The 27191-nt window shown below is 32.4% G+C and overlaps 6 protein-coding genes and 1 non-coding gene across 7 annotated transcripts in view; 3 read left to right on the top strand and 4 right to left on the bottom strand.

The window, feature by feature from the left end:
• Positions 1–6030: 6030 nt before the first annotated feature.
• Positions 6031–6102, top strand: Trnap-agg. The gene has a single exon. It is a non-coding gene; the product is annotated as a tRNA-Pro (tRNA).
• Positions 6103–7352: 1250 nt separating this feature from the next.
• LOC106099946 lies at positions 7353–8943 on the top strand. Its single transcript, XM_013278642.1, has 2 exons — positions 7353–7443; positions 7746–8943. Exons 1-2 carry the CDS (start codon positions 7378–7380, stop codon positions 8838–8840), a joined length of 1161 nt encoding a protein of 386 aa, XP_013134096.1. The 5' UTR covers positions 7353–7377; the 3' UTR covers positions 8841–8943.
• A 622-nt stretch (positions 8944–9565) lies between these two features.
• LOC106099832 lies at positions 9566–10450 on the bottom strand. Its single transcript, XM_013278505.1, has one exon. It carries the CDS (start codon positions 10448–10450, stop codon positions 9566–9568), a length of 885 nt encoding a protein of 294 aa, XP_013133959.1.
• Positions 10451–13133: 2683 nt separating this feature from the next.
• Positions 13134–14830, bottom strand: LOC106100018. The gene is made up of 2 exons (XM_013278750.1): positions 14789–14830; positions 13134–14010 (listed from the first exon to the last, which is right to left on the bottom strand). Exon 2 carries the CDS (start codon positions 13999–14001, stop codon positions 13177–13179), a length of 825 nt encoding a protein of 274 aa, XP_013134204.1. The 5' UTR covers positions 14002–14010; positions 14789–14830; the 3' UTR covers positions 13134–13176.
• A 4518-nt stretch (positions 14831–19348) lies between these two features.
• LOC106099822 lies at positions 19349–20320 on the bottom strand. Its single transcript, XM_013278492.1, has one exon. It carries the CDS (start codon positions 20318–20320, stop codon positions 19349–19351), a length of 972 nt encoding a protein of 323 aa, XP_013133946.1.
• A 2080-nt stretch (positions 20321–22400) lies between these two features.
• Positions 22401–23372, top strand: LOC106099812. Its single transcript, XM_013278481.1, has one exon. The coding sequence runs from the start codon at positions 22401–22403 to the stop codon at positions 23370–23372; it is 972 nt and encodes a 323-aa protein (XP_013133935.1).
• Positions 23373–25670: 2298 nt separating this feature from the next.
• The window catches only part of LOC106099802 (GTP cyclohydrolase 1), a 13685-nt gene continuing 12164 nt past the window's right edge, over positions 25671–27191 (bottom strand). Inside the window, exon 6 of the mRNA XM_013278470.1 lies at positions 25671–26089. Coding sequence (XP_013133924.1) covers positions 25933–26089 — 157 coding nt within the window. The 3' untranslated portion in view covers positions 25671–25932. The remainder of the gene's footprint in view (positions 26090–27191) is intronic.

Raw genomic sequence — 27191 nt, 5'->3', positions numbered from 1 at the left:
AAACATGTGCCAAATTTCACGGAGATCCATTCAGCCGTTTAGGCTACAAACGCTAACAAACATCCATCCATCTAAACTTTCGCATTTATAACATTAGTAAGATACTCGTATACTCACTTAATGTACATATACCTAAGATAAACTATTTTAACCTAATCTATTATTTAGTGACAAATAGATAAACATTGAAGCTAAACTTCTAACATACATACATACAGAAAACCCTGTTTAACGTAATAAATCATAGTGTTACTGGTGGACTGTATATTCTGGTTTGTAAATAAATGATAGGCTGTTCGATTGAACGATATATTGGTCAAAATCGTTACAAGTTGCAATTGATTAAGTATATGTCTTGTCTTGTGGTCGATCGAAGTCGAAGCGCAACTGGCCGATGCGGTGTGAGGGCGCGCGGGGGACGGACGAGGGCTGAAAGGGCCCCTTCGCCCCTCATCCCCGCCGGTGTTGCAGTGAGACGCAACATAGTATACTAATATCATAAATGCGAAAGTATAGATGGATGGATGTTGGAGTTTGTAGCCTTAACGGCTGAACGGTTTTCGATAATTTTGGTAAAGCATTGTCTGGAAGAACTATAGAACATTCTTTTTAAATTCCACTCGTACGGAGTGGCGGGCGAAAGCTAGTAAATTAATTAATGCTGGTGTTCTGATGTTGTCATTTATTTTATTATCTAGTGATACATTAGTGTAAGGTGGAAATTAAGTAAAACTCAAGTTACGAAAGTTCGATAACGCTTTTCATGTATTTAGCGGACCAAACACACTAGCTATAGGTTAAACGTAGCTGGAAAACTGGCCATAAAACACTTCTTTACATTAACAAAAATATCCATGACATTGGATCGGCCAGGTTTCGTGTGTAATTGGCATTGTACAAAAGCGGAACAGCTTGCGACAGGCTAAGTAATTGCCTGATTGCTTAAATGTTAAGAGCGGGCTCCTTTGACTAAACTATCGCAGTAGTGCGATTGTCGGTTGTTTCACAGCATTCAACTGTTTAGCACAACTAAACATCGAGTAGTGTACCTCCAAATAATCTCATAGGAATCAAAGCGAGACTAAAAAGTTGTGCGATAGTTTGGTGAAAGAATTTTTGAAATTGGCCCAGTAGTTTTAAAGTTATTACAATACATACAAAATTACAAAACTTTTCTCTTTATAATAATAGTATAGACTCGCTGTTGCTCGCGACTTTGCATGATTAATAAGTAAGATAAAACAAAGCCTTTGTCAACTGATAACGTAGCTTTCTAATGGTGAAAGAGTTTTTGAAATCGGCCCAGTAGTTTTTGAGTTATTTCAATACATACAAAAATTAAAAAATACAAATCTTACTTCTTTATAATATTAGTACATGTAGATTCGTTTCAGTGTTATAGTGTGTCTAGATAATTTAAATTAGTTTGACAATTCACTTCAAATTTAGTAGGGATGGGTTGCGTAAAATCAGTCATGAATCTTATCGATTTTCGATTTTTATTCTTATAGAAGTTAGATTTATAGTTAAAACTTATGAATTAAAAAAAACTGTTCTCAAATATAATAATGACCATAACAAATAATGTGAGTAAATAAATGTTTATTACTACTACAGCCGTACGTAATCGAATTGGATTTCGCTATTATTTCTGTCATCGCTGTCTCTACACTATAATCAATACTAGAATTGTTCTCTAAATTAGTGAATAAGAAAATAAAATTTTTAGTTGAGTTTGAAAATATTTTAAACCGAATATCGATAGTTCAAAATTATTCGCTATGTGTGTTTGTTTCGTCACTACGATACCTGTCTATTAAGTATGGCATTTGACCTCATATAAATTGAATTCGATACTTCATATGCGTCATTTATCAAACTAATCTTAATTATTTAGACACACTATAAGCCTTATGATATATATGTCAAAATGTCATGTGAACAGATCGTTTCGCAAACCGGAAGTGATCGTCAAATCAGAAACTATGTGATATAATCTCGCATGTATATGTTACAGATTATAATAACAATTAAAAATAAACGTGACATATTAACCTAGTTACTTCTTTCTTGATTTTATTGTTCATAATTGCTCTTACGTAAGGAGTAAATTTTATCTTACTAATATTATAAATGCAAAAATTTAGATGGATGTTTGTAGCCTAAACGGCTGAAAGGATCTCGATTAAATTAAGCCTACATCTACATCTCTACATATATATGTAGAGGATAATCTGGAAGAACACATAGGCTACTTACTTTTCTTTTTTTAAACTACGCCGACGGAGTCGCGGGCGAAAGCTAGTATACAATATTTTTATGGTATTATTATATTGACGGATGATACTACATGTAGAAATGCGAATTGATTAAATTAGAAGTTTTGAGACTACCCCCAGTGGTAGGGAAATTAAGGAGTAAAAGGTTAGCATGGTATTGGCATGAGGAGGGATGAATCGCATGTAACAAGAAGAACGTTATGTAACACCGGTAGAGGTAGACGTAGAAAGAGATGGATTGCGTGAAAGGTGATCAAGGGAGTGACCGAGATGACGGATGGTAGAGTTATTTAGGAGGTGACCCTAATAGGAAAAGGGGGGATGATGATGAAGAGAAATTAAACAAATATGACTTTATGTGAGCAGAAATTTAATATTCAAACAATAATCTTGTATTGAATGAAACGAGATTTTAACCATAACCCGCGTTCAAGGCACACAACTTTCGAACTCAAGTTATTGTGCCCTTAACTTAATTTATACTTAGAGTCATCTCAATTAACCTCATTTATAAGAAAGATTATAAAAACTAGGGTAAAAATAACCTGATTTATAACCAGTTTGCTTAAACATTATGCTTTTAAAAGTAATTATCTTATCTATTTCTATACTATTATAATAAAGCGTAAACACACCCTTCTTTGTTACCTAAGATGTCAGCAATTACACCATATTTTTGAATAATCCTTTTTTTAATAAAAAGCCCTACACTTACGTCACGCTTTAGGATATATATTTTAACGCCATTAAACATAGGGAGTAAATATTTTGGATAAAAACCTCAATGTGGGAAAGAGACCATAAGTTACTGCCAACATTAAGGAAGCAAGGTTGTCATCATGTCATGTCATTTTGACTTTTATAATTGATAATTTGACAAATGTAAACAATAAAATAAAATTTTCATAATTTCCTGCGGATGAAGTCGCACGGGAACAGCTAGTATTTATATAAAAGCGAAAGTTTAGATGGATGGATGTTTGTTAGAGTTTACAGCCTGAACGGTGAACGGATCTCGACGAAATTTGGCATAGACGTAGAACATAGACTACAAGAAAAAACACAGGCACATTAAGCTGATTAGAGTTATTTCGGACGGAGTCGCGAGCGAACGCTAGCTAATTTAAAAATAGCTGTCTAAAATAATAATACTAAAAATTAAGTACTTAATGAAGAACGACTATAAAGAGTGTAACTTAACATCCGGTTGCAATCAACGGTCATATAACTTAAGAACATACTTATAACTTAATAGTCAACTTAATTTCCGGTTCTATCGGATGAGCTTCTGATGAAATGCTTCCTGCAAGTTATGCAACGCAATCAGCGGTGATCTAACCTTTGACTATTGAAAAACGGACTAAGCAACGAGATTACGTTATAACTTTTTAATCACAGGGAATTGAAGATGACAAATATCCAGTACTGGTGCACGGCGCCTTATTACAATGCGTTTGTTCTTTAAGAGGAATAAATAGACTTATGTGAGACTAGCTGCGGCCCGCGACTTCGGCCACGCAATATTGAGATAAAAAAAGTACCCTATAATACCCGCCCATGTCAGCTACCCTTCAGTAAAAGTCCGGTCCAGCCGTTTCGGAGATTACACGGAACAATTGCGACTTGCGGACAGACAGACAGACAGACAAAAAAATAGTCATCAGCAACGCAAATACATCATCTTCCCGAAATCTGGATTTTTTCTTTTGATATTACAGACACTCCAATTTTATTATATATATAGATTTAATTAACTTTGACAAATATATCAAACGGTCAAATACGTCATTTAAAATATGTAACAGCGTCTTCAAAGATGCTTGAATTCTCTGAAAGGTATGAATACTATAAAACACCAAAGACTTAAGAAATATATAGAAGAGACAGAGAACAAAAATTTTTCACCGGTACCTTCTCTGAAAGGTACTATATCAGTTGTCAAGTTTACGCTAAGTGTTACAAAATCTTACTAATATTATAAATGCGAAAATTTAGATGCTGAACGGATTTCGATCAAATTTGGTATAGATGTGGAGGATAGTCTGGAAGAACACATAGGCTACTCACTTTTTTTTTAATTCCAAGCAGACGGACTCGCGGGCAAAAGCTAGTAGAATACAAATAATTCAATATTTAATGACGCCTATTGGCAATTAATTAAAATACAGTTAATTATAATATTTTAAAGGATATATTAATAGACAGTGTTGTGAAATTAAATCTATACTAATATTATAAAGAGGAAAGATTTGTATTTTTGTATGTATTGAAATAACTCAAAAACTACTGGACTGATTTTAAAAATTCTTTCACTATCAAAAAGGTAATTTATCTGGGAGTAACATAGGCTATATTTTATTATAACTAATATTTAGGAACCATTAATAAACAGCGTGTTTCTGGGCGCCGGCGTTAAATATTCACTAAACTTTAACTTTAACTAAACCATTAGTGTATGATGAAAAGTAAAGTGAATTGTCAACTATGCCTCCTCTATATACTTTTGAAGCTCTTTGGGAAATACTAGCGTTAAATTCGTTTCAGTTCTCAAGAACATAATATAGGAAGCAGTTACAAAGGCTAGTAAATTACATGTTGCTTGGATTCTAAGATAAAAATGTAATTATCAAATTAACCGCCTTTGTTCAAATTTAACAACGCGTATATCTTTACTGTTTATCAAGACTTTCAAATTTCCTTGTACACCAGGAACTTGTTAATATTAATGAACGCAGTTTATTTAATTACAAGCTTTCGTCCGCGACTCCGTCCGCGTGATAAAAAAACAAAAGTGAGTAGCCTATGTGTTCTTCCAGACTATCCTCTACGGCTATGCCAAATTTTATCGAGGTCCGTTCAACCGTTTAGGCTACAAAGTCTAACAAACATCCATCTAAACTTTCGCATTTATAATATTACATTTTAGTTTGTAGTTTGTAGTTCTAACCTTCAAATTGAACTTGTTTAATCTGTGCATGTGTTTAAAAGTAATTTTGAACAAAGACTTTTTTTATTTTTCTTAAATTAATTTATAAATTAGCAATTGTTTGTCTGTACAGCAGGATAGACTCGTTAACAGTTTTAGCTGAAAAATCGAACAGTTAAATCTGTGTAGGATTTTTTTTAACTATACAATTCAAATAACAGTTAAAATATAACCTTAATTTAAAATAAATGCATTTAAAAAAAGTTTTTGTTAGCTTTGTGAATAAAAAAATACACTAATAATTAAAAATGTATTCAATTTAATACTTACATAAAATTTTAAATCCAAAATGCACATAAAAACTCAATTACAAATAAATAAATCACAAACTCAACGTTCACGGAACTGGCAACCGATAAAAAACCGTTTATAAATTCTGACACATGTTTGCGCGGCAAAATGTTTTACGCGACTAAGAAATGGCGGGAAATATATTTCATTTTATGCATTCTACAGGGTCGAGAGGTCGAATTCGAGGTGTTGACAATTTTAAAATCTGTACTTACTCCTTTTAGGAATTAACTACAATTTTATTTTTAACATTGTAAAATTGAGAATTAAAAAATAGAGAAGAAAGTTAACTTAAAATTATATAATGTGATGCTATTTCTGTAAAACGTGAAACTATAATTTCTATAACTGTTTGGAATTGTTATAGTTAAAAATAAATCTAAAATAGCTTTTTTATCCCTTTTCAAAAATATTAGCAATTTTCAAATATTTGAAATGTAGTATTGGAAAGATTATTTCAATTTACTTAGCACCGGCTCGTTGGTCTAGGGGTATGATTTTCGCTTAGGGTGCGAGAGGTCCCGGGTTCAAATCCCGGACGAGCCCAAATCTTTTTTAATTCTTTTTTTTTATTTCATAATTGTAACTTTCGAATAGTTTTTGCAAAGTCAACATATTTTGTTAAAATTTTTCAATTTCATACATGCTCAAAATTCGACTATTCGGCGCTAGATGGCGTTTCTTTACTTTAGTATTATAGTTTCACGCCATCTATTGGTCAGATTAGGAATTATTAACACATCTGCGGTCTTAAATGTTAACCTCCAAATATATTAAGAATTAAAAGTGTTATAAGAAATTAAACCAACAAAATACGCAATGCAATTCTTTAATTTATAAAATAAACGTATAATTGCGTTCTTATTTTTCTGAGATAAGGAAAACAATGTAATAAAATTACAAAACAAAACTTTTATTTACAATTTACACCTACAAAGGTCTACGTGGTTATAAGCTATCAGATGTTACTTATTATAGCGGTATTTAGATTTCTTATAACAATACTTTTACCCGTGACTTCGCGCGTTAAAATTAGCCTGTATTATTTTACATTTTAAATTTTTGTGGTTTTTATCACGATCCTAAAGTCGTTCTGGTATTATAGTAATAAACATCCATCCAATTTCGCCTTTTTATCTCTTTCCCATCCAATTTTAATAACTATTGACTGTTTTGTAAACCAAAAGTTGAAAATACTGTTAACATTTCTCTCCCACAAGCCGGGAAACTGCCAACCCTTAATATTATAATAAACTAGACCCCTTAGACAAATCAATACCCATCTATCTATACTATTATAATAAAGCGTAAACACACACTTCTTTGTTGCCTAAGATGTCAGCAATTACACCATATTTTTGAATAATTCCTTTATTAATAAAAAGCCCTACACTTACGTCACGCTTTAGGCTATTTATTGCCACGCCATTAAACTTCGGGGGTAAACATTTTGTATAAAAACCCTAACGTGGGAAAGAGACCATAAGTTGCTGCCAACATCAAATAATTGCCATGGTTTGTCATCGTCATTTTGACATTTACTATTGTCAATTTGACAAATGTAAACAATAAAATTAAATTTTCCTAATTTTATGCGGATGAAGTCGCCCTGTTGTTCCCAGCTATAATAATAAACACATAGTTTCCAAGTAAATTATCTCAAATCTAATGTCACTGTCAACAATTCATATTATTTTCTGGAATGAAGATATAAGTTTGTTTTACTTCAGACTTTATTGTAACGTTATAAGAGTTATTTTTAAATGTCAAATAATAATGTAATGAGGTCAGGAATGTCAGCGGTAATTCAAGTTATCAATAATGGGCAGTTTATATAATTTGAGGTCTCAAAACATATTATTTACTGCTGATACTTCGAAGATCGAGGTGAGTACAGCTAAATAATATAGTATTTTAGTTTAAAATTATTATTAACTGTCGCCCGTGACTCCGTCCGTTAAAATGTAGACTATGTGTTCTTCCAGACTTTACATCTATGCTTTTATGGAGATCCGTTCAGCAGTTTACGAGATATCTACTTACATCCAAACATTCAAAAGCTTTATAATTAGATGTTCTAAATTTGAATTTGGAATGTAGATTTGTTTTGTTTTTTTAATAGGTTATGTTCCTTTTTCAAATTATGTTAACGGTTTTTGGCGTTCAATAATTCAATTATTTTTTTCCAGTCGGCAAAGATGAGATTACTAACAACAATAACACTATGCCTTCTAATTGGACTGGCTGTAGCTGCTCCTAGACATCATAAAAGCAAAGAGAGTAAAGAAAGTAAAGAAAGTAAAGAAAGTAAAGAAAGCAAAGAAAGCAAAGAAAGTGGGGAATCAGATCACATTGTTATCACCAAAGAATTCTTCCCTGATGAGTTTGTTGTTTACAGAGCTAAATACGACATCGTGAACATCCTAGTTCCCATCAATTCTTTTAATCTGGGTGATGACGATGAAGATGATGATACGAATGATGATGATGGAATGACAGTATTCTTCGTCGAAGCGGACACAGATAAATCTGGTAACAGAATCGACAAAGGTCTGTACGTACTTAAAGATGGTAAGGTAAAGAAACTTCTAGAAAATGGTAGAGATGCAGCGGCATCTAGCGATGATAGTAAAGATGTTTTCTTCGCAGCTAAAGATGGTATTTACGTGTATAATAAAAATGATAGTACAGCTGTTAATTACGGATCAGTAACCGATAGTATTATCGGTATTGCTAAAGAAAATGCAAGCGATGTGATCTATGTATTAACTGAAAATCATGATTTATTTAAAGTGACTGAAGCTGGTGAGAAGAAAGAGAGAGTTAACGAGGTTGTAGGAGCAAGAGAAATAGTTTTGGATAATTCTAACAATTTGTATTACTACGGTGAAGATAAGAAGCCGTTTGTTTTTAACGGTGAAGATGTTAAAGAAATCACAGGTTTGCCTCAACATCCTGATACAGTCCGTCTAGCAAAACCACCATTTATTCTCGAAGATTCAGTACCATTTGTGACTGATAATGACCTTTATTTCATTTACGCGAATGGAACAAGTGAGAAATCCGATTTCGAATTTAAATCTGACGCAAAACCAACAGCATATGGTATGGAAGCGGCTTTAATACAATACTACGGTTATAATAAAAATATTTACGAATACAACCTCTTAGCTATGCTTCTATCAGAGGTTATTGATGAATTGAAAGAATTTTTAGAAGTCAAATCGGATGCCATTCGTTCGATGTCGACTAAATCACGAAGCCGTTTGCATACCTCCAAATAACTGGCCAAATAATTACAGCGGGCGCATTTGACTAAACAATCGAATAAGTTGTGCGATTGTCGATTGTTTCGCAGCCTTCAACTGTTTAGTTGCACTAAAAATCGTGTACTGTACTTCCATATAAGCTTATAGGAATCAAAGCGACTAAACAGTGTGACAGTTTAATCAAAGGTGTGCGCGCTCTCTGTTTTGTCTACAATCTATTCTGTTTACATGAGATAATAAACAATATTTATATTACGATATTTCAATTCTGTTGATTAAACATTCGATATTGTATACATATTTATAAATTATTGTTTTAGTGCTTTCAATAAAAGTAACTTAAGTAATTATTATATGGTTTTGAACCGTTTTTTGAATGACATTTCGAAACGACTTTCCCAAACAACGTATTCAGAAGAATTCGTTGTTGGTTGTTGATAGGCCACTTCGATCGCGTGAAATTAAAAAAGTAAGTAGCCTATATGTTCTTCTTAAAATTGTCCTACATCTGTCCCAAACTTCATCGAAATCCATTCAGCAATTTAGGCTACAAACTATCAAAAAATGATCAAAAATCCGTCTTAACTTTCGCTTTTATAAAAATGTTAAAATCACTTAAATTATTTAATAAAATAAAATTCTAAATACATGTTTTAAGATTCATTTCTTTTTAATTTATAAAAAAAAATAAAACAATTCCAAATTAAACATTTTTAATCAGATCGTCGAATACAATTCACTTAAATACTAGACAGGAAATAGTCATCAGGGGGGCAAGGATCGTTCTTATCAACCGGCTTGTATCTATAAATCTTACCTTTCGTACCGATAATAATATTATTTCTAGCATCAAAGAAAAGAGCCGTAATTTTCATACCCAATTGTGCAATCTTCTCCGGGAAAATACTTCTCGTTGTTAATTTATAAAGAGATCCCTTCACAGCAAGAATAGCTTCGTCAAAATTATTCAATTGGACAATATATTTCAATTCTCTTGTAAAACCTTTATATTGAATTGGTTCAAAAAGATCTACTGAAAAGAAATACAATCTACCATCGACGTATTCGTAGAAAGCGTTACCTTTAGCATCTAAAATGAAATTATAAGCCCTCGGTACTTTATCATATCTTTTGACAGCAGCGGAACCATTTATGAACTTGAATATTTCATGCTGCGGACCCGTTGTTATGTACATCAAATTGTCACGTTTATCAAAAAAGATATTACGAACATCGTCGTCACCGATTGGTCTCTCAGATGTGATTTGATTCTTATCCTTGTTATACGTTGTTATGCCTTGATTAGTTCCGATATAGATGATATTATTAGACACATCGATACCAACACATTGGCCTGATAAATCGTCAGAAATAGGAATCTCTTGAACACCTAAAGCACCATATCTCAGTATATGTATGCCTCTTGTGTAGTTCCTTTTGTGGAGTAGGAAGAACATGTTTTCAGTTCTAGGGTCGATAACTAATCCTGTAGGGTAACCATCGATAGTAGCGACTAATTGTCTCTTGTAGAATTCGGAACCTATTTTTATTTTTTCACATTTCTCTATGTCGTGGCTTGCTGTGTACACGATTATGATAGCGATAATCCACAGTGTTATGGACATTTTGACTTCATGACAGATGATGAGAATGCTGAAAAAAACAATTATATTTCACTAATGTTATGCGACGAGACGATGGGGACACAAAGTATGGACGGATTGTGTGAAAGAGGATATGCTTAAGAAAGGAGTGGATTCAGATATGACGGCTGATAGAGATGTATGGAAGAGCAGCACATACTGTGCCCCTCCATAAGGGCTCCTTACTAGCTTTCGCCTGCGACTCCATCCGCGTGGAATTAAATAAAACAAAAGTGAGTAGCCTAAGTGTTCTTCCAAACTCTTCTCTACATCTACACCAAATTTCATCGAAATCCGTTCAGCCGTTTAGGCTACAAACTCTAACAAACATCCAACTAAACATTCACATTTATAATATTAGTAAGGAAGGTTTAGTTGATTAATTAATATTTGAACTATATAACTTTGTATTGAAAATTTTGATGCTAGATATATTTTAAAGGATTATAAAATATTCAACAAGATCAATAGTGGGACATTTTATTTTTGGAAACACAGACTATAAAATATCTTTCGTAAAAGCAGTGTATTAACACAAACTATAAACACAGTAACTAAAAATCTAACCCAAAATTAAGACGAAATTAAAATGAAAAAGGATATATCGAATAAAAAATTTGGAAGTTAACAAATTGTACAAAGTTACAGGATGTTCCCTAAAACTAAAATTGAAACACTTCACTTCACAGGACTGTGAGAATAATTAAAAATAGTTACCAGTATCGCCAATCGTTCACGGAAGTGTGGCCTCGCGATATATCTATACACCTTATAAAACATCGCCCCCTATTGTGAGATAGAGTTTATAAATATGATCTATGATGTTTGTTTTAGGTCTAGCTTTATACAGGATGATGCATTCTTTTTAAATTCTTTGACCTTGAATATCATCATCCACTTATCCCTTATGGAGAGTCGACACATTATGTGCTGCTTCCATACATCTCTATCAGCCGTCATATCTGAATCCACTCCTTTCTTAAGCATATCCTCTTTCACACAATCCATCCATACTTTCTTCAGTCTTCCTCTTCCTTTGTAGCCATCCACATTCAATCTTAACACTTTCAGGTTTATGTCCCCATTTCGTCGCATAACATATATAAAATATATGTACTTGAATATATTTACTTTAAATTATAATTGAAAAAAAATGAAACAAAAAAATGAGACCCACCTGCAAGCACTACCTTTCGGATGAAAAAAGAATTATCAAAATAGGTCTACTAGCGGCGGAGTTATGCCGTAACACACACAACAAAACATACAGACGAATTGAGTACCTCCTTTTGGGAAGTCGGTCAAAAAAACGCATATTTGACAGTACTTGTACAGCAAAATTGCATGAAAATCGTATAAAGAGCGTCGGTGGCTCAGTTTTGAGCACTTGTTTTGTAATCCACAGGTCCTGGGATCGAATCCTGCTGTACCAATGTGTTTCATGATTTTTAGAATTTCGTATGTACATAATTTACCCGACTTTCTTACGGTGAAGGAATACATCGTGATGCACATACCTGCTAAGAAATTCAAAGATAGTTCCTAGTTACTAGGGGCATATTTAAAATCCCTATAAAGGGGAAGTAAATTTACTCATTGCGTTTACTAATGTTCCATGAAGTCTGTAAAAATCACCCTGTATGTAATGTATTTTATGAAGAACGTAGCGTTGATGTAATCCCTATTATCTGTCAGAATAACTATCAATACACAATTGGTAGACTTCACACGGCGTTCGGTAATCCATATAGCAGCATTATCAAAAATAATTCAATTTTGACTGAGGTGAGTAAAATTTTTTTATGCCCTTTGAGATTTGACCTGTGAACTTATATCTCTTTCAAATATAAATTCCATTAATATACTTTTAAAATATTTAACTATACAATAAGTATTTTAAATAATTGATTATCCATACTTATATACCCCAGTTGAGAAAATAAGGAGTAAAAGGTTAGAGTGGTATGGGCATGTTATGAGAAGGGATGAATCGCATGTAACAAGAAGGATGTTAGTTATGAATGTGGAGGTACATCGGTAGAGGTAGACCTAGAAAGGGATGGATTGCGTGATAAGTGACATGATCGAGAAGGGAGTGATGACTGAGATGACGGATGATAGAGTGCTTTGGAGGACGAAAACCCGGTGCACCCTACGGGAGTAGGATAAGGCAGGGGAGATAATGATTATCTATACTTATATTATAAAGAGGAAAACTTTGTTTGATTGTAATGAAATAACTTTTTTTTTCAATACTTACACCATTATAAAGCTACATTGTCAGTGAGCTATGTTTTATATTATTTTTTAATTTCACGCGGACGGAATCACGGGCCAAAGCTAGTTTTTTATATAATCACACTTGTTTTTACAAAATAGTTTAAAAATAACTAAATTCTGTGAATCTAAACGCACTGATCCAATAATTTATTAAAATTTTAGTATCTATTTTTGAAAAATAGTAACACAAGTTTTTATATTTTTAATGATTATTAAAATTTAAATAAATTGGTGTATTTAAAAATCAAATCCGATTGTTTTTTTAATGTTGAATATCAAATTTAAAACTTTGTTAATTAAAAAGCAAGAAATACGTAAATGAAAAACAATTTAAATCAATTTAAAATATGTATTCTAACTCACACATATATAAATATTTAAAATATCAATCACATTTACTTCTAACAGTATTAATTACACGTAACATTTTAAACACAATTATTACTGTATTTATAAATCATACCATTAGTAGCTATATATATAACATCTTCATTAAAAACGATTCCAGATGGCACGAAATCTAAATTCATTACCTTTTTAGGCACAATATTATCCGGTTTCAACCAATATAAACCATCGTTAGCTGCTAAAATAACTCGATTACTTTCATCCACTGTCAACGCTCTCGCAGAATTTTTAGCTATACCAACAAACTCAATTGGTTCTTGAAAATCATTAAGCAATACTTTAACATATTTCGAATCACATTCATAGAATACATTATCTTCAGCGTCAACAGCAAGAATAAACGCACAAGGGACATATTCCACTCTTCTTTTCTCGTTCTTTATAGTGTCAACAACATATATTTCATTATTAGGGTAAGTAACCGCGTACAAATCATCACTATGCACTGGTTTAAACAATTGTACTACGTCTTCATCTTTTAAATTAGCAAACTGAACCTTATCAGATGCATTTAGAATTCCTATTCCATCATCACTAGCTATATACACTTTGTCATTTTTAACATCAACTGCGGCTGCTTGTCCTCTAACGTTATCAATTAAAATAGGTTCTCCGTTTCTTAGTACATATTGATCCATTCTCGTTTGTACATTATCGTCGTGTAATGACTCTAAATCAATTAATGTGAAGAGAACGTCATTGTTTTTAGGGTTGTAAGCCAAGTTTGTTGGTAGACCTTTTATAGTTAATATCGAATTCCTTGTATAGTGTATCTCATCGTAAATATATGAACAATTATTCGCATATACTGATGACACTACTATTAATATTAGTAAAGGTATCATTCTGGATGTCTGGAAAGAGAGAACAAGTTAGATGAACAGTTAAAAAACGCAGTTTTATCTATACTATAAAGAGAAGATTGTATTTTTGTATGTATTGAAATAACTCAAAAACTACTGGGCCGATTTTAAAAATTCTTTCACAGTTAGAAAGGTAATTTATCCGTTAGTAACATAGGCTATTTCACGAGGGTGAAGTCGCGTGGAATAGCTCGTATTTAATTTCTAGCTTTAGCCAGCGACTCCGTCTGCGTGGAATTAAAAAGAACAAAAGTAAGTAGCCTGTGTTTTTCCAGACTGTACTCTACATCTATACAAAAATTTCATCGAGATCCGTTCAACAATTTAGGCTACAAACTAGGATAACAAGGGAAACAAAAAATATTTTAAGTTATAGAGGTTTTAAGTGATCAAGGGTCTATGTTGTAGAGGTTTTGGGCCCTGATGGGAAGGGAACTTTAAGTTACCGAGGTTTAGTTTACTGTATTAGTAAGATATGCAAATTATTGTTTGTAAAATTTAAATTTGATTATGCAGTTCAAATAATATAATCTATACTAATATTAAAAAGAGGAAAGATTTGTATATATGTGTCTATTAGACAGTCAACTCAAAAACTACTGGATTTATTTTAAATAGACTTTTATCGTTAAAAAGCTATAATTACTAGATTTTTTAAAACCCGCGTGTACAGTCACAGGCAAAATAGTGTATGAAATAGTTCACAACATACGTTAATTTAATCGTTTTGATTTTTTTTTATATTTATGTTAAAATGTTTGTCACTTACATTTAATTACTTCGATATCCAACTATCGATGTCCAATTCACAATAACAACTGGCAATTAGACCGCGTTCCTTCTAGCATATCGTAGGGTGCAACGAACTTGTATCAAATCAGAACAACAGACTTAAAATGGACCAAATAAACTTAAAAATTCTTTGTTTCTTCCTTAAAATAGATTGACTATCTTGTTTGCTTCAAATTCGATTGTAGAGTTCATTACGTATCAAGACGGTTTTATTAATTCCGTCTGCGGAAGGAAATGCTGCATGTTTCCATTGTAAAAAGAAATTAGGCGTAAATTAATATTTAGCAAATTTAATCCTACTAAAATATATTTAAATAGACATGATGAATTGCATATGCAAGAAAACTTATAATAAAAAAAATTCTGTAATTTATTTTAAGGAAAATTATAAATTTTAAAATACACATTTGGGTTGGGAGTTGAATGACGTCATCTTATAGGACAATGACACGAGTGTGATAGCTGCATAATGATTAGCGCGCACATCTTTGACTAAATTTCCTCACAACTTTTTAGTCGCGCCTTAATTCCTATGATCTTATAGAGCGCATGCGACTCGATTTTTAGTTGTGTAACTAAACAGTTGAATTTACTGGGTAACAGTCGACAATCGCAAATAGTAATGCGATAGTTTTGTCGAAGGTGTACGCCCGTTCTTAGTGTTACAGTTTTTATCCACGCGATGTTCGTCTTGCCTTTGTTTTTATTATTGTCACCTGAGAATGGTTTCTAGAAACTGTTTCCAGTGTTACCAACTTAATAAAGTGAATGAAATCTTACTAATATTATAAATGCGAAGGTTTGGATGGATGGATGTTAGAGTTTGTAGCCTAAATTGCTTAACGAATCTCGATGAAATTTAGCATAGATAGATGTAGACAGATGTATAGGCTACTTACTTACATTTTTTTTAATTAAACACAGATGGAGTCGCAGGCGATAGCTAATAATGTATTTGAAATTATTTATTGAGTCCTTCATCTCGGTGTGGTAGTAAAATCGGAGAGTTCTAGAATAAAATTGTTATAAAAAAATGTCGTGCCGCGTTACAATGGACACGCGTTCGTTCACGCGTTGCTGAACATAGCGTGTTTATGTTGAACAACAGAATTATGTAAGACACATCCCTCGGCTTTGTCTGTTTACTTTCTTCGTTATCACTTTCTATAAACGATCTAACGATCTCATATTCAATAATGTTTATCAATAATTTTTATTTTCAAAATCATAAATCTTTTATTTAAGATTTATTAGAACAGTCCAGCAGTTTAGACTTATTCATCTATCTAAATATATCTATACTAATATTATAAATAGGATTTGTATCGTTATATGTGTTGAAATAACTCAAAAACTACTGGGCCGATTTAAATTCTTTCACCAATAAATAGCTACGTTATCACTAAAATCATACTAATATTTGAAATGAGAAAGTTTAGATGGATGGATGTTTGTTTGAGTTTGTAGCCTAAACTGCTAAAGAGATTTGGATGAAATTTTCCACAGATGTAGAGAATAGTCTGGAAGAACACATAGGCTATTTACTTTTGTTTTTTTTGAATACCAGGCTGACGGAGTCGCAAGCGAAAGCTAGTACTTATTAGTACTTTTATTAAAATAGGAATGATTTGTATTTTTGCATATATTGAAATAACTCAAAAACTACTGGGCCGATTTCAAAAATTCTTTCACCAATAAATAGCAACGTTAACAGTGTATAACTATATTTATTACAATTTTAATCTTCACCCGGAAAAAGACGCAAACAATAGCTAGTTTATTATACTAGTAAGGTTGTTCTCTAAACATTAAAGCATTCTTATTTTTTTGTTCCAGGCACTCAAAAACAATGTGGTTGACATTCGCAATGTCTTGTTACATTGCTCAAATAATTCCCGCCAAAGAGTTCAGATCCCCGAACAGTTATACATCAATATTCAGAGAAGAACAAGTCATATTCTCATCAGAATTCAACATAACCAGTATATTAGTACCGGCAGATAATACCAAATACGTCCCAGCAGATGTCGCTGACATACCGTCTATATTCTTTACAATATCCAATCCTAGATTAGAAGGTGGCTCCTGTATTTATGTTTTAGAAGGATTAGCTGCTTACGAAGTTCTAGAAGGAGGAAGGGATACCACTGCTGATTATAGTGCTGATAAATCCGTTTATTTCGGTGCCAGAGATGGTCTTTACATCTACGATGGGAATACTCTATCAGCGAAAAAATATGGACCATTTTATGACGATATATCACAATTACAAAAAGCTAACAACTCTGATGCGATATTCATTTTAAATTCAGAAAGGAAGATTTACAAGATAGAAAAGAATGGTACAGTTAAAACTAAAATTCAATCAATATTATGTGCTTTAGAATTTGTTTTGGATACTTCTAATAATATATATTACATAGCTTGTGATGACAGGATGCCTCATATAGCCAGACATGATGGTAGTTACATCAGTTACATGACAACAGTTGGTGAGAATTTTAAAGAAATAAAGTTACTCCGGCCAGCATTTATCATGGATAAATGTGTACCATTTTTCGCTGATGGTGGACTTTACATCCTGCATGCGAATGGTACTAGTGAGAAGAAGGATTTCTATATTAGAGAGAAACCGACTGCGTATAGTATAGATGCTACTCTGTATTTAGTTGCAGCATTGAATGGGAAAATATATGAGTTTAATGTTATGGAAGTGTTGTTGAAATCTATGTTCGGTGTTGTGTCACATTGGCCAAGTGATGTGACGAAGATTATCATGTCAATCGTTGAAACTGCGAAAGATAATGTGTATAAAGGGTTAAGTGTTGAACGATAATGTTCTAGAAACAAAATGGCCGTTTTTGTTGTTTTGTACAATGTTGAATAAGCATAATATTTTAATGCATTATTAATTTTGGGGAATCAGGGATTGTTATGCATAATAATATTTAATAAATGCTTTTATTACTGTTTATTTTTGTTTATTTGTCTTCACTCATTTGTCTTCATTTCATTGTAGGTAACAGAATTTTTTTAAATCGTACTTGAAACTTCAAATGCGTAGAATGTTTGTTACTAAAATATATGACATCACTTAACATATCTTAATGTTTAGCACAGATATAAAACATAGACGGGGTAAAAAGCTAGTTATATAGTAACCCAAAAGAATCTATATACTCTCCTTATTTTTGACCTACTTCCCAAAAGAAGGAGGTACTCAATTCGTCTGTATGTTTTTTTTTATATGTGTTACGGCATAACTCCGCCGCTAGTGGACCGATTTTGATATTTTTTTTTATCCGAAAGGTAATGCTTGCAGGTGGGTCCCATTTTTTTGTTTGATTTTTGGAGTCCAAGACTACGACGTAGTTAAATAGTTTTTCAATAATAAAACAGGCATGTTTAATGCCCAGTTAGCGAGGGCGCACATCTTTGACTAAAAAATCGCACAACAGTCTGCGATTGTCGATTGTTTCGCAGCCAATTCAACTATTTAGAACAACTAAAAATGGAGGAGTGTGCACCGCCATATAAACTCACAGGAATCTAAGCGACTAAACAGTTGTGCGTTTAGTCAAAGGGCGCCCTCTTAATTGACCTTCAATAGTTTATTTTAATAAGAAAATTTCCATATTTATTGCAAACTTAATAAGCAGCGGATACATCAAAAAGCCTTAATTACGGTTGAAGCGCCAATAGCCTAATGATTTGGGGTACGGACTACCGAGCGGTCGAGGGTTCGAATCCCACCATACGACTGTCGTGAACCATATCATAGCACAAGCAGTTACCTTAGTTGGAATGGTTAAAGGAAATATTAGTAAATAAACAAAAATCTAGTTACTAATGTTTTATTAAAAAAAAGAAATAAAAACTATTAGGTAGTTACTCAACCGTTAAAATAGCAAAACCTGGATAATCCTCCTAATATTATAAATGCGAAAGTGTAGATGGATGTATGTCTGTTAGAGTTTGTAGCAGTTGGACGAATCTCGATGTAATTTGGCGTAGATTTTTTTTTATAACATAAGTTGGCAAACGAGCAAGCGGCCAACTGAATCCACCGAAATGGAAAGCGACCGCTGCCCATACACATCCCGCAATTGCAGATGCGTTGCCTCCTACCCTTAATTGATGGAGAAGGAGACGCACATAAAGAGGACATTTCCCCTTCCTATGCGTCACCTTCGCCATCAAATCCACTTTACCTTCGCATCCTGTCCTCTTAAGAAAAGGGTGGAAAGGGAAAGGGACCACAATTAGGCGTCCGGCACCACACTCATCAGACGAAACGCGTAATTGCTTCCACTTCACTCTGTCTGGTCGTGGTATTACACCGGGCGAGCCGACCCATTCGTGCGAAGATGTTTAAGCGGGCTCCACTACTGTTATGTTATGTAGATGCAAAGGATAGCCTGGAAGAACACATATGCTACTTTTATTTTTTCTAATTCCACGTGGACGGAACGTGAGCGAAAGCCAGTGAAAAAAAACACAATATTAGATTTTGATACAATTTTATTATTCAAATCTGTTACACTAATAACCCAATTAAGGTAAGAATTTCATCTGCGACAGTTTTCTTAACAAGTTTACCTAAAAGACCTTTAGCTCCATTATGCAGTATATCATATATATCAAATTCATATATCTTTTTGTTTATAGCATAATAATGTACTACACCATCTTCCATAGCGAACGCACTCGGAGTACCATTACCAGCAAATTCCACTTTATCAAACATCTCTGCGTACCCCTTAGCGTTGATACAATATATTTCACCATCAACAACGAATGGTACAAAACCTTGAGTTGTTACAGGAGGTTTCAAAAGCCGTGCACTAAATGCATAATCAGGTAATCCCTCGATTTTTGTAACACTAAGAAAATCGTAGAAATAAACTTGTGTGTCCGCATCTAAATAGTAAAGATTGTTGTCATAATCTAATATTATCTGTTCAGCGTTAACTATTTCATTTACTTTCTCTTTCTTAGTATCCATTCCACTAACAATAAACACCTCTTTATCCTCAGTTAAGATATAAATTATGTCACTATGTGTTGGCTTTGCAATACCAATAATACTATCAGATATCGTACCATATTTGTGTACGGAAACTCTTTCATTGTTATACAAATATATACCGTCTTCAGCCGCAATAAAGGCTACATTGCTTTCATCGGCGGCAGCAGCGACATCTCTACCGTTATCCAATAGTTTTATAGGGTTACCATCTTTGAATACATATAAACCTTTTTCTATAACTCTTCCAGATTCATCTTGATCTGCTTCGACGAAGAAAAATACATATTTGCTGCCAGGATTATTGCCATAGTTCAATTGATTTAAAGGTACAATAATATTGACAATTTCATATTTACTTGTGTAAATGCTGTATTGTTCAGGGTAGAATTCATTTGTTATTATAAATCTATCTGCTTCGGAGTCTGGGTCAGTTTTTGCTGTAATTAATAGACTTAGCGCCAAAGTTGTGTGTAGCTGCATTATTGCTTCTGAAAATACACATAATAAAGATAATTCACAGATAAGAGAAGACTAGTACTTATTATGCCTACCCTAATTAAAATAAAAGACAGTAGCAAAAAGTAAGTAGTATTTTTTGTAAGAAACTCAAAAACTACTCAACGGATTTCAAAAATTCTTTCACCATTGGATTGCTGCACTATCTCTTAGTAATATATGCTATATTAAATATTGTTAAACGTTTAAATAAGTAAGAAATAAGCAAAACTGCTTGCTCCTACTTGCTCGCAACTTCTGCACAAAATTATAAAAAAAATAGGAATAAATACTATAGCCTTAGTTACTCTGTGACAATGTTGCTTTTTAATGGCAAAAGTATTTCTGAAATCAGCACATTAGTTTGTAAGTTTATATTTACATAAAAAATATATTTTTTTTATAAATATTTGAGAGAGGGCACACCTTTGACTACGTACGCATAACGGATATGCTAATGTCGAATGTTTTGCAACAAATTCAACTGTTTAGTTGCACAAATAAAAAATCGAGTTTTGCGCACCACCATATAAGCTCATAGGTATAATATAAGCGCGACTAAACAGTTGTGCGATAGTTTAGTCAAATGAGTGCGTCTTAGCATAGATGTTAGCAGATAAATTACATAAAAAAATCATTTGTAATATGTTGCTTACCATTCTAAAATTATTAATGTAAATGCTCGTAGCTTCTTCACGAAGAGTCCGAAGTTTTACGGAACTTTATAAATATGAGGGTAATAAAACCTTATTCTCCTAATCGAATTGAATTACTGATTGGTTAATAAAACATAAGTTATTATTTGTAACAGTACATTTATTTTTATATTAATTACTTTGCAAATCTACTTTATGTTAAATATAAGAAAAACTTGGGACTACTTAACACCTAATTCAGAAACAAAACAATGAGATAATTTGAAATTACTTCATTTTATATCCAAAGTAAAGGTGGAGGGATTCAAATAGGATTGTTCAAATTCGTTCGGAATGTAACGTTAAAGTTATTTTATAAACATATATTAAGTTTATAAACTATTACTGAGAAAAGGAAATACCAGGATCATTGTTTACTTAACTCTAACTTAACTGAGACCTTGACATTATTTCACTTATATTATACACTTTTGTTAACTCTCTTACAACCCTTGCAGTATTTAAGTGCCAAGTAAACTGTAAGACATTCTCTTGTTCATCTTATTTTAATTAGTGCAAATAAGTTATTTTAAATCTATAGTAAATCAAATGTTTTGTGTATAGTACAGCCTGATTGATAGCAGGAATAGACTTGGTAAGTATCAATTTTATTGCTGTACTTATTAACTTAGAATGCACCTTTGACAAACTATCACATACTGTTTACGCTTTGATTCCTTTAAGCTTATATGGACGTACTCAACTTTTAGTTGTGATAAACAGTTGAATTGGCTGTGAATCGTACACAGTTGTGCGATAGTTTTAGTTGTTAATAAATCATCATCACCAGCTCACTATACATCCCCACTGAGGGGCTCGGAGCCTACCCTAAAGTAAGGGTGACTAGGCCATAGTCAACCTGCACTGCGCGTTGGTTGACTTCACACATATCTTTGAATTTCTTCGCTTATATGGTTGCATCACAATGGTTTCCTTCACCGTCACATTGGTACAGCGGGATTCGAACCCAAGACCTGTAGATTACAAGTCAAGTACTTAAACCATTGAGCCACCGACGCTACATTATATTAAGAAATACATTTTAAAAATTATCAAATTGAAATTTTTGTAATACAAAATTTATTCAACAGGAAAACTGTATGTCGCAAAGATATTTTACTAAGGGAACATATTTAAACTACATTATTTAAACCTACCACCATCTTTTACTTCAGACTCTTACTAATATTAAATGCGAAAGTTTTGATGGATGTTTGTCAGTTTGTAGCCTAAACTGCTGAACGGATCTCGACGATAGTCATTGTAGAAGAGAGTGTGGATGAAAACTGGCTACTTCATTTTTTTAATTCGACGCAAACGGAGTCGCGGGTGAAAGTAACTTATATTATTCTAATTTTACAGATATGAAAATGCGTCTTGGAACGCTAGCTCTAATATTGGCAGCAGCAAACGCCGTTCCTGTTTCAAAAGAAAACAAATTATTAGTAACAAATGACGTCTACCCTGAACAATACATCGTTTATACTGGAGAATATGACATTGTCAAGATAACTGTACCTTTGAATCATTTAAATTATGGACGAAACGCTGAGAATAGATATCTATTCTTCTTCGTCGAAGCAGATAGAGATGCAACCGGCAAACGGATAGATAAAGGGTTGTATGTTTTCAAAAATGGAAATGCTAAAAAACTTTTAGATAATGGTAGAGATGTCGCTGCTGCGGCTGACGACAGTAAAGATGCATATTTTGGTGCTGAAGATGGTATCTACAAATATAACGATAAGAGCATATCAATTGAAAAATACGGTTCAATAACTGACAGTATAATTGGAATCGCTAAACCATCAGAAAAAGATGTGATTTATATATTAACTGATAACAAAGAAGTATTTACTGTCAGTGAAAATGGTAACAAGAAGAAGAAAATCAACGATATTGTGAATGCTGCACAAATAATATTGGATTACGATAATAACCTTTATTACGTTGATTCTGATAAACAGGTGTTTGTGTACAATTTTGTTGGTATTAAAAAGATTCATGGATTACCAGAGTTTATATCTAACGCACAATTATTGAAGCCACCAGTGACTTCTGACGGTCATGTACCGATAGTGGTTGATAATAAATTATATTTGATAAACGACAGTGGTAAAGCTGAGGTGTTCAATAATATTGAATTCGGACCTGATGGTAAACCGAGTGCGTATGCTATGGAAGCAGGTTTGATGCATTATTATGCTAAAGATAAAAAGATATACGAATTTGACGTTCTTGATATATCTATACATGGAATAAAAGGTTTTTTAGGTAGTGTTGTTGATAAATATGTATCTCTTGGAGAAGAACTTATTACTCTGTTAGGTTTTATTAGTTAAATTTATTAGATTCTTGATCGTGTTTTGAATTAATTAAATGCAATTTGACTTTTATACATTGTTTCATTTTTGTATCTCATGTCATTGTGCTATCTAAATGTTTTTGTTATTACAAACTAGCTTGCGTCCGCGATTCTGTAAGCGTGGAATTAATAAAAAATAAAAGCAAGTTCCCTATGTGTTATTCCAGAATATCCTCTACATCTATACCAAATTTCATAGAAATCTGTCCAGCCAGGCTACAAACTCTAACAAACATCCATCCATCTAAACTTTCGCATTTATAATGTTACGAGCTGTTGCCCGTAACTTCGTCCGCGTGATATTAGAAAACATACGAACTATATAAATTACAAAAAGCTACGTACCCCTCGGGAATCGGACATTTCTTGGGGATGAAGCTTATCCCATGTGTACTCCAGACTTTGTTTTATATCTGTGCCAAATTTCAATAAGATATGTTGAACCGTTGCAGAATGATCAAGTAAACATTAAAAAACTAAATTTATGAATCCCACGGGGACCGTAACTATTCCCGGGATAAAAAGTAGCCTATGTGTTCTTCCAGACTATGCTCTAAGCCTGTGCCAAATTTCATGGAGATCCGTTCAGACGTTTAGGCTACAATCGCTAACTAACATCCATCCATCCATCCATCTAAACTTTCGCATTTATAATATTAGTAAGATGATATGACTATTATAGTATTCTAGATAAGTTAGAAGAGTAAATTATTATTTATGCATTTTTAAATGTATAGAATCATCCATTTGTTCCTGAGTGTCAAGTTAATTTTTAGGACCTACTTTGAAAGAATTACTTAGTATGATGCATGAGGAACTTCAGAGACTATGAACCGAAGTTTGGTTCTATTGGGTAAGAAAATTAGAAAATAATCATATTTTTAAATACGCTAATTGCTAATATTTTTTTAACTTAATTTGTATTATTCGTTTATTGTCTTAAGAAAAAATAATTGTAAATAAGGTTGCTGTTTTTTTTATTTTATTTTATGCATATTTATTGGTATGTTGTTAAATATAATTAAATTGAATTTTAAGACATAAAATTATCATTATAAATGCAAACTTTAATTTTCATTAGATTATTTTATTGGAGAATAAAAAAAATATATTATTTTCAAATCAATATTTTTTATCTCAAAATTGAGAAAATTGTTAATATGTTACGGATTAAAATAAAAGGCAGTCTTAACTTAAAAATATAAACCTTTATTTATAAAATAAAAAAATGTCTCAATTATACAATCTGTATAATATTAAACATATAAAAAATCCTATAATCACATAAGGCAACCATAAATATTGGTCCGGGCAATACAAACCAATATTATCAAAAAAAAAAACATCGCAAAAATGTCGAACATCAGCCATAAAATGTTCGAGATTTTTACAACAATACAATTTACAAATCCAATATATTTTTGTACTAAAAAAAATTCAACAAAATCGAAAAATACAATGACGTGGGCAATAAAACGTCATCGGATTTCTCGACACAATAAAACTAATTATTGTCTAAATCAAACGTACAAGTTTTTATTATTATACAAAGAAATACACTAACAAAAGGCAGTTTAGTAACGTAAAGGAACGTTTTTTATTACTATTTTAAAAATGAACGCAGATTTGTATATAGCCTTTGAAAATTCTATTGAAAACATTATTAATATTTATTTTAACATTTGTTCTTATTTCAACTCAATAATATCAAAATAGCGAAAGTATTAAGAAATAATTAAATTTTAAATCTGTAACATGAAACGGAACGCATTTAAAAAAATATATATTTTGTTTTATTTCGTTATTTTTACAAATAACAAAATACAATTTACTTATATTCAAGCAACTAAACGAAATAAAAGTTTATCAAAAATATATTTTCAATAAAATATTTTGTACGCTGTAAAATATAGTGAAAAAATAATTTACAAATAGCAAAATAAATTGAGAAAAGAATCCTATTGTAGTCAATAAATTGAACACAAAGCATGTTATCAAAGAAATGTTATTATTGAAGATTTTTATAACAAAAGAAACATAATATTTCAGTTTACAATAATATATTTAAGTTATATATTTTTTTATTTTATTCCTAAAATCAATAACTCAAATAGTTACAAAAAAAACTTATATAAAAAAAATATAAATTTATATTTTTGTAATTCATAGTAAATATGAAATAAATCATTAAAATAAAATAAATAATCTTGAAATTCAAATAACAATTTTTAATATTCACTCGTTTAAAATCTTTATTAGATAACATTTCTTTGAAATCTAAAATAAAAGAGAATTAAACCATATTATTTGTAACACGGCTAAAACTCAGGTGGGAACTTTCGGTGTAGGCACAGACTAGTTTCTAACCCGTAGGGGGTCCTTCTACGACCCCCCCTTCTAAGGACTTCTAAGGACCCCCTACGGGTCTGAAACTAGTCGGTGAATACACCGAAAGTTCCCACGTGAGTTTTTACCCGTGTTATAAATAATATAGTATAATATCTCACGAAAGTTTTAATAAGAGAATTAAATCGTTTTTATTTGGAGTGCACCAGATTGAGGAACTCCTCCCTGGTCTTGGGGTCATCTCTGAAGACGCCCAGCATGGTCGAGGTGACCGTCTTGCTGTTTATCTTCTGGACACCGCGCATCACCATGCACATATGTCTACAATAAATAGAAGTTTTTTTTATTTATTTATACTATTATAATAAAGCGTAAACACAAACTTTGTTGCCTGTCAGCAATTACAGCATGTTTTTGAATAATTCTTTTTTTAGTAAAAACCCATACACTTACGTCACGCTTTAGGCTATATATTTTCACGCCATTAAACTTAGGGGATAAATATTTTGGACTAGCTGTTCCCATGCGACTTCATCAGCATGATATTATAAAAAATTGTTTTATTGTTCACATCAATAGCAAATGTCAAAATGACATGACATGATGTCAAACCATGACAACCTTTCTTTCTTAATGTTGGCAGCAACTTATGATCTCTTTCCCTCATTAGAGTTTTTTGCCTAAGATGTCTCTTTGTTGCCTAAGATGTCAGCAATTACAACATATTTTTGAATGTTTCTTTTTTTTAATAAAAAGCCCTACACTTATCACGCTTTAGGTTATATATAGCCATTAAACTTAGGGGGTAAATATTTTGTATAAAAACCATAATATGGGAAAGAGACCATATGTTGCTGCCAACATCAAGGAATCAAGATTGCCATGGATTGTCATCATGTCATGTCATTTTGACATTTGCTATTGATAATTTGACACATGTAAAACTTTCATAATTTTATGCGGATTGTCGCACGGGAGCAGCTAGTATCTTACTAATCTTACTTCTTACTAATATTATAAATGCGAAAGTTTAGATGGATGGATGGATGAATGGATGGATGGATGGATGGATGGATGGATGGATGGATGGATGGATGGATGGATGGATGGATGGATGTTTGTTAGCGTTTGTAGCCTAAACGGCTGAACGGATCTCCATGAAATTTGCCACAGGTTTAACACATAGGCTACTTTTTGTCCCGGGAATAGTTACGGTTCCCGTGGGAACAAAATGTAAATTAATGAATTAATTTAGTTTTTTAATGTTTACTCGATCGTTCTGCAACGGTTCAACATGTCTTATTGAAAATTAGCACAGATATAAAACAAAGTCTGGAGTACACATGGGATAAGGATTCCCGGGAAATGTCCGGTTCCCGGGATACGTAGCTTTTTGTTATTTATATAGTTCGTATGTTTTCTAATAGCACGCGGACGAAGTCGCGGGGTA

Source organism: Papilio polytes, unplaced genomic scaffold (assembly GCF_000836215.1).
Source record: "Papilio polytes unplaced genomic scaffold, Ppol_1.0 DF824325.1, whole genome shotgun sequence".
Taxonomy (NCBI): Eukaryota; Metazoa; Arthropoda; class Insecta; order Lepidoptera; family Papilionidae; genus Papilio; species Papilio polytes.
The sequence above is the reverse complement of the archived record's forward strand: the minus strand, read 5'-3'. Positions and strand labels throughout refer to the sequence as shown.

Bases quoted from the DNA above. Each gene is read 5' to 3' on its own strand.
- LOC106099946 (XM_013278642.1), top strand. From the start codon at position 7,378: ATGGGCAGTTTATATAATTTGAGGTCTCAAAACATATTATTTACTGCT. The intron at 7,444-7,745 runs GTGAGTACAGCT...ATTTTTTTCCAG, and splicing joins CTGATACTTCGAAGATCGAG to TCGGCAAAGATGAGATTACT.
- LOC106099832 (XM_013278505.1), bottom strand. From the start codon at position 10,450: ATGTCCATAACACTGTGGATTATCGCTATCATAATCGTGTACACAGCA.
- LOC106100018 (XM_013278750.1), bottom strand. From the start codon at position 14,001: ATGATACCTTTACTAATATTAATAGTAGTGTCATCAGTATATGCGAAT.
- LOC106099822 (XM_013278492.1), bottom strand. From the start codon at position 20,320: ATGCAGCTACACACAACTTTGGCGCTAAGTCTATTAATTACAGCAAAA.
- LOC106099812 (XM_013278481.1), top strand. From the start codon at position 22,401: ATGCGTCTTGGAACGCTAGCTCTAATATTGGCAGCAGCAAACGCCGTT.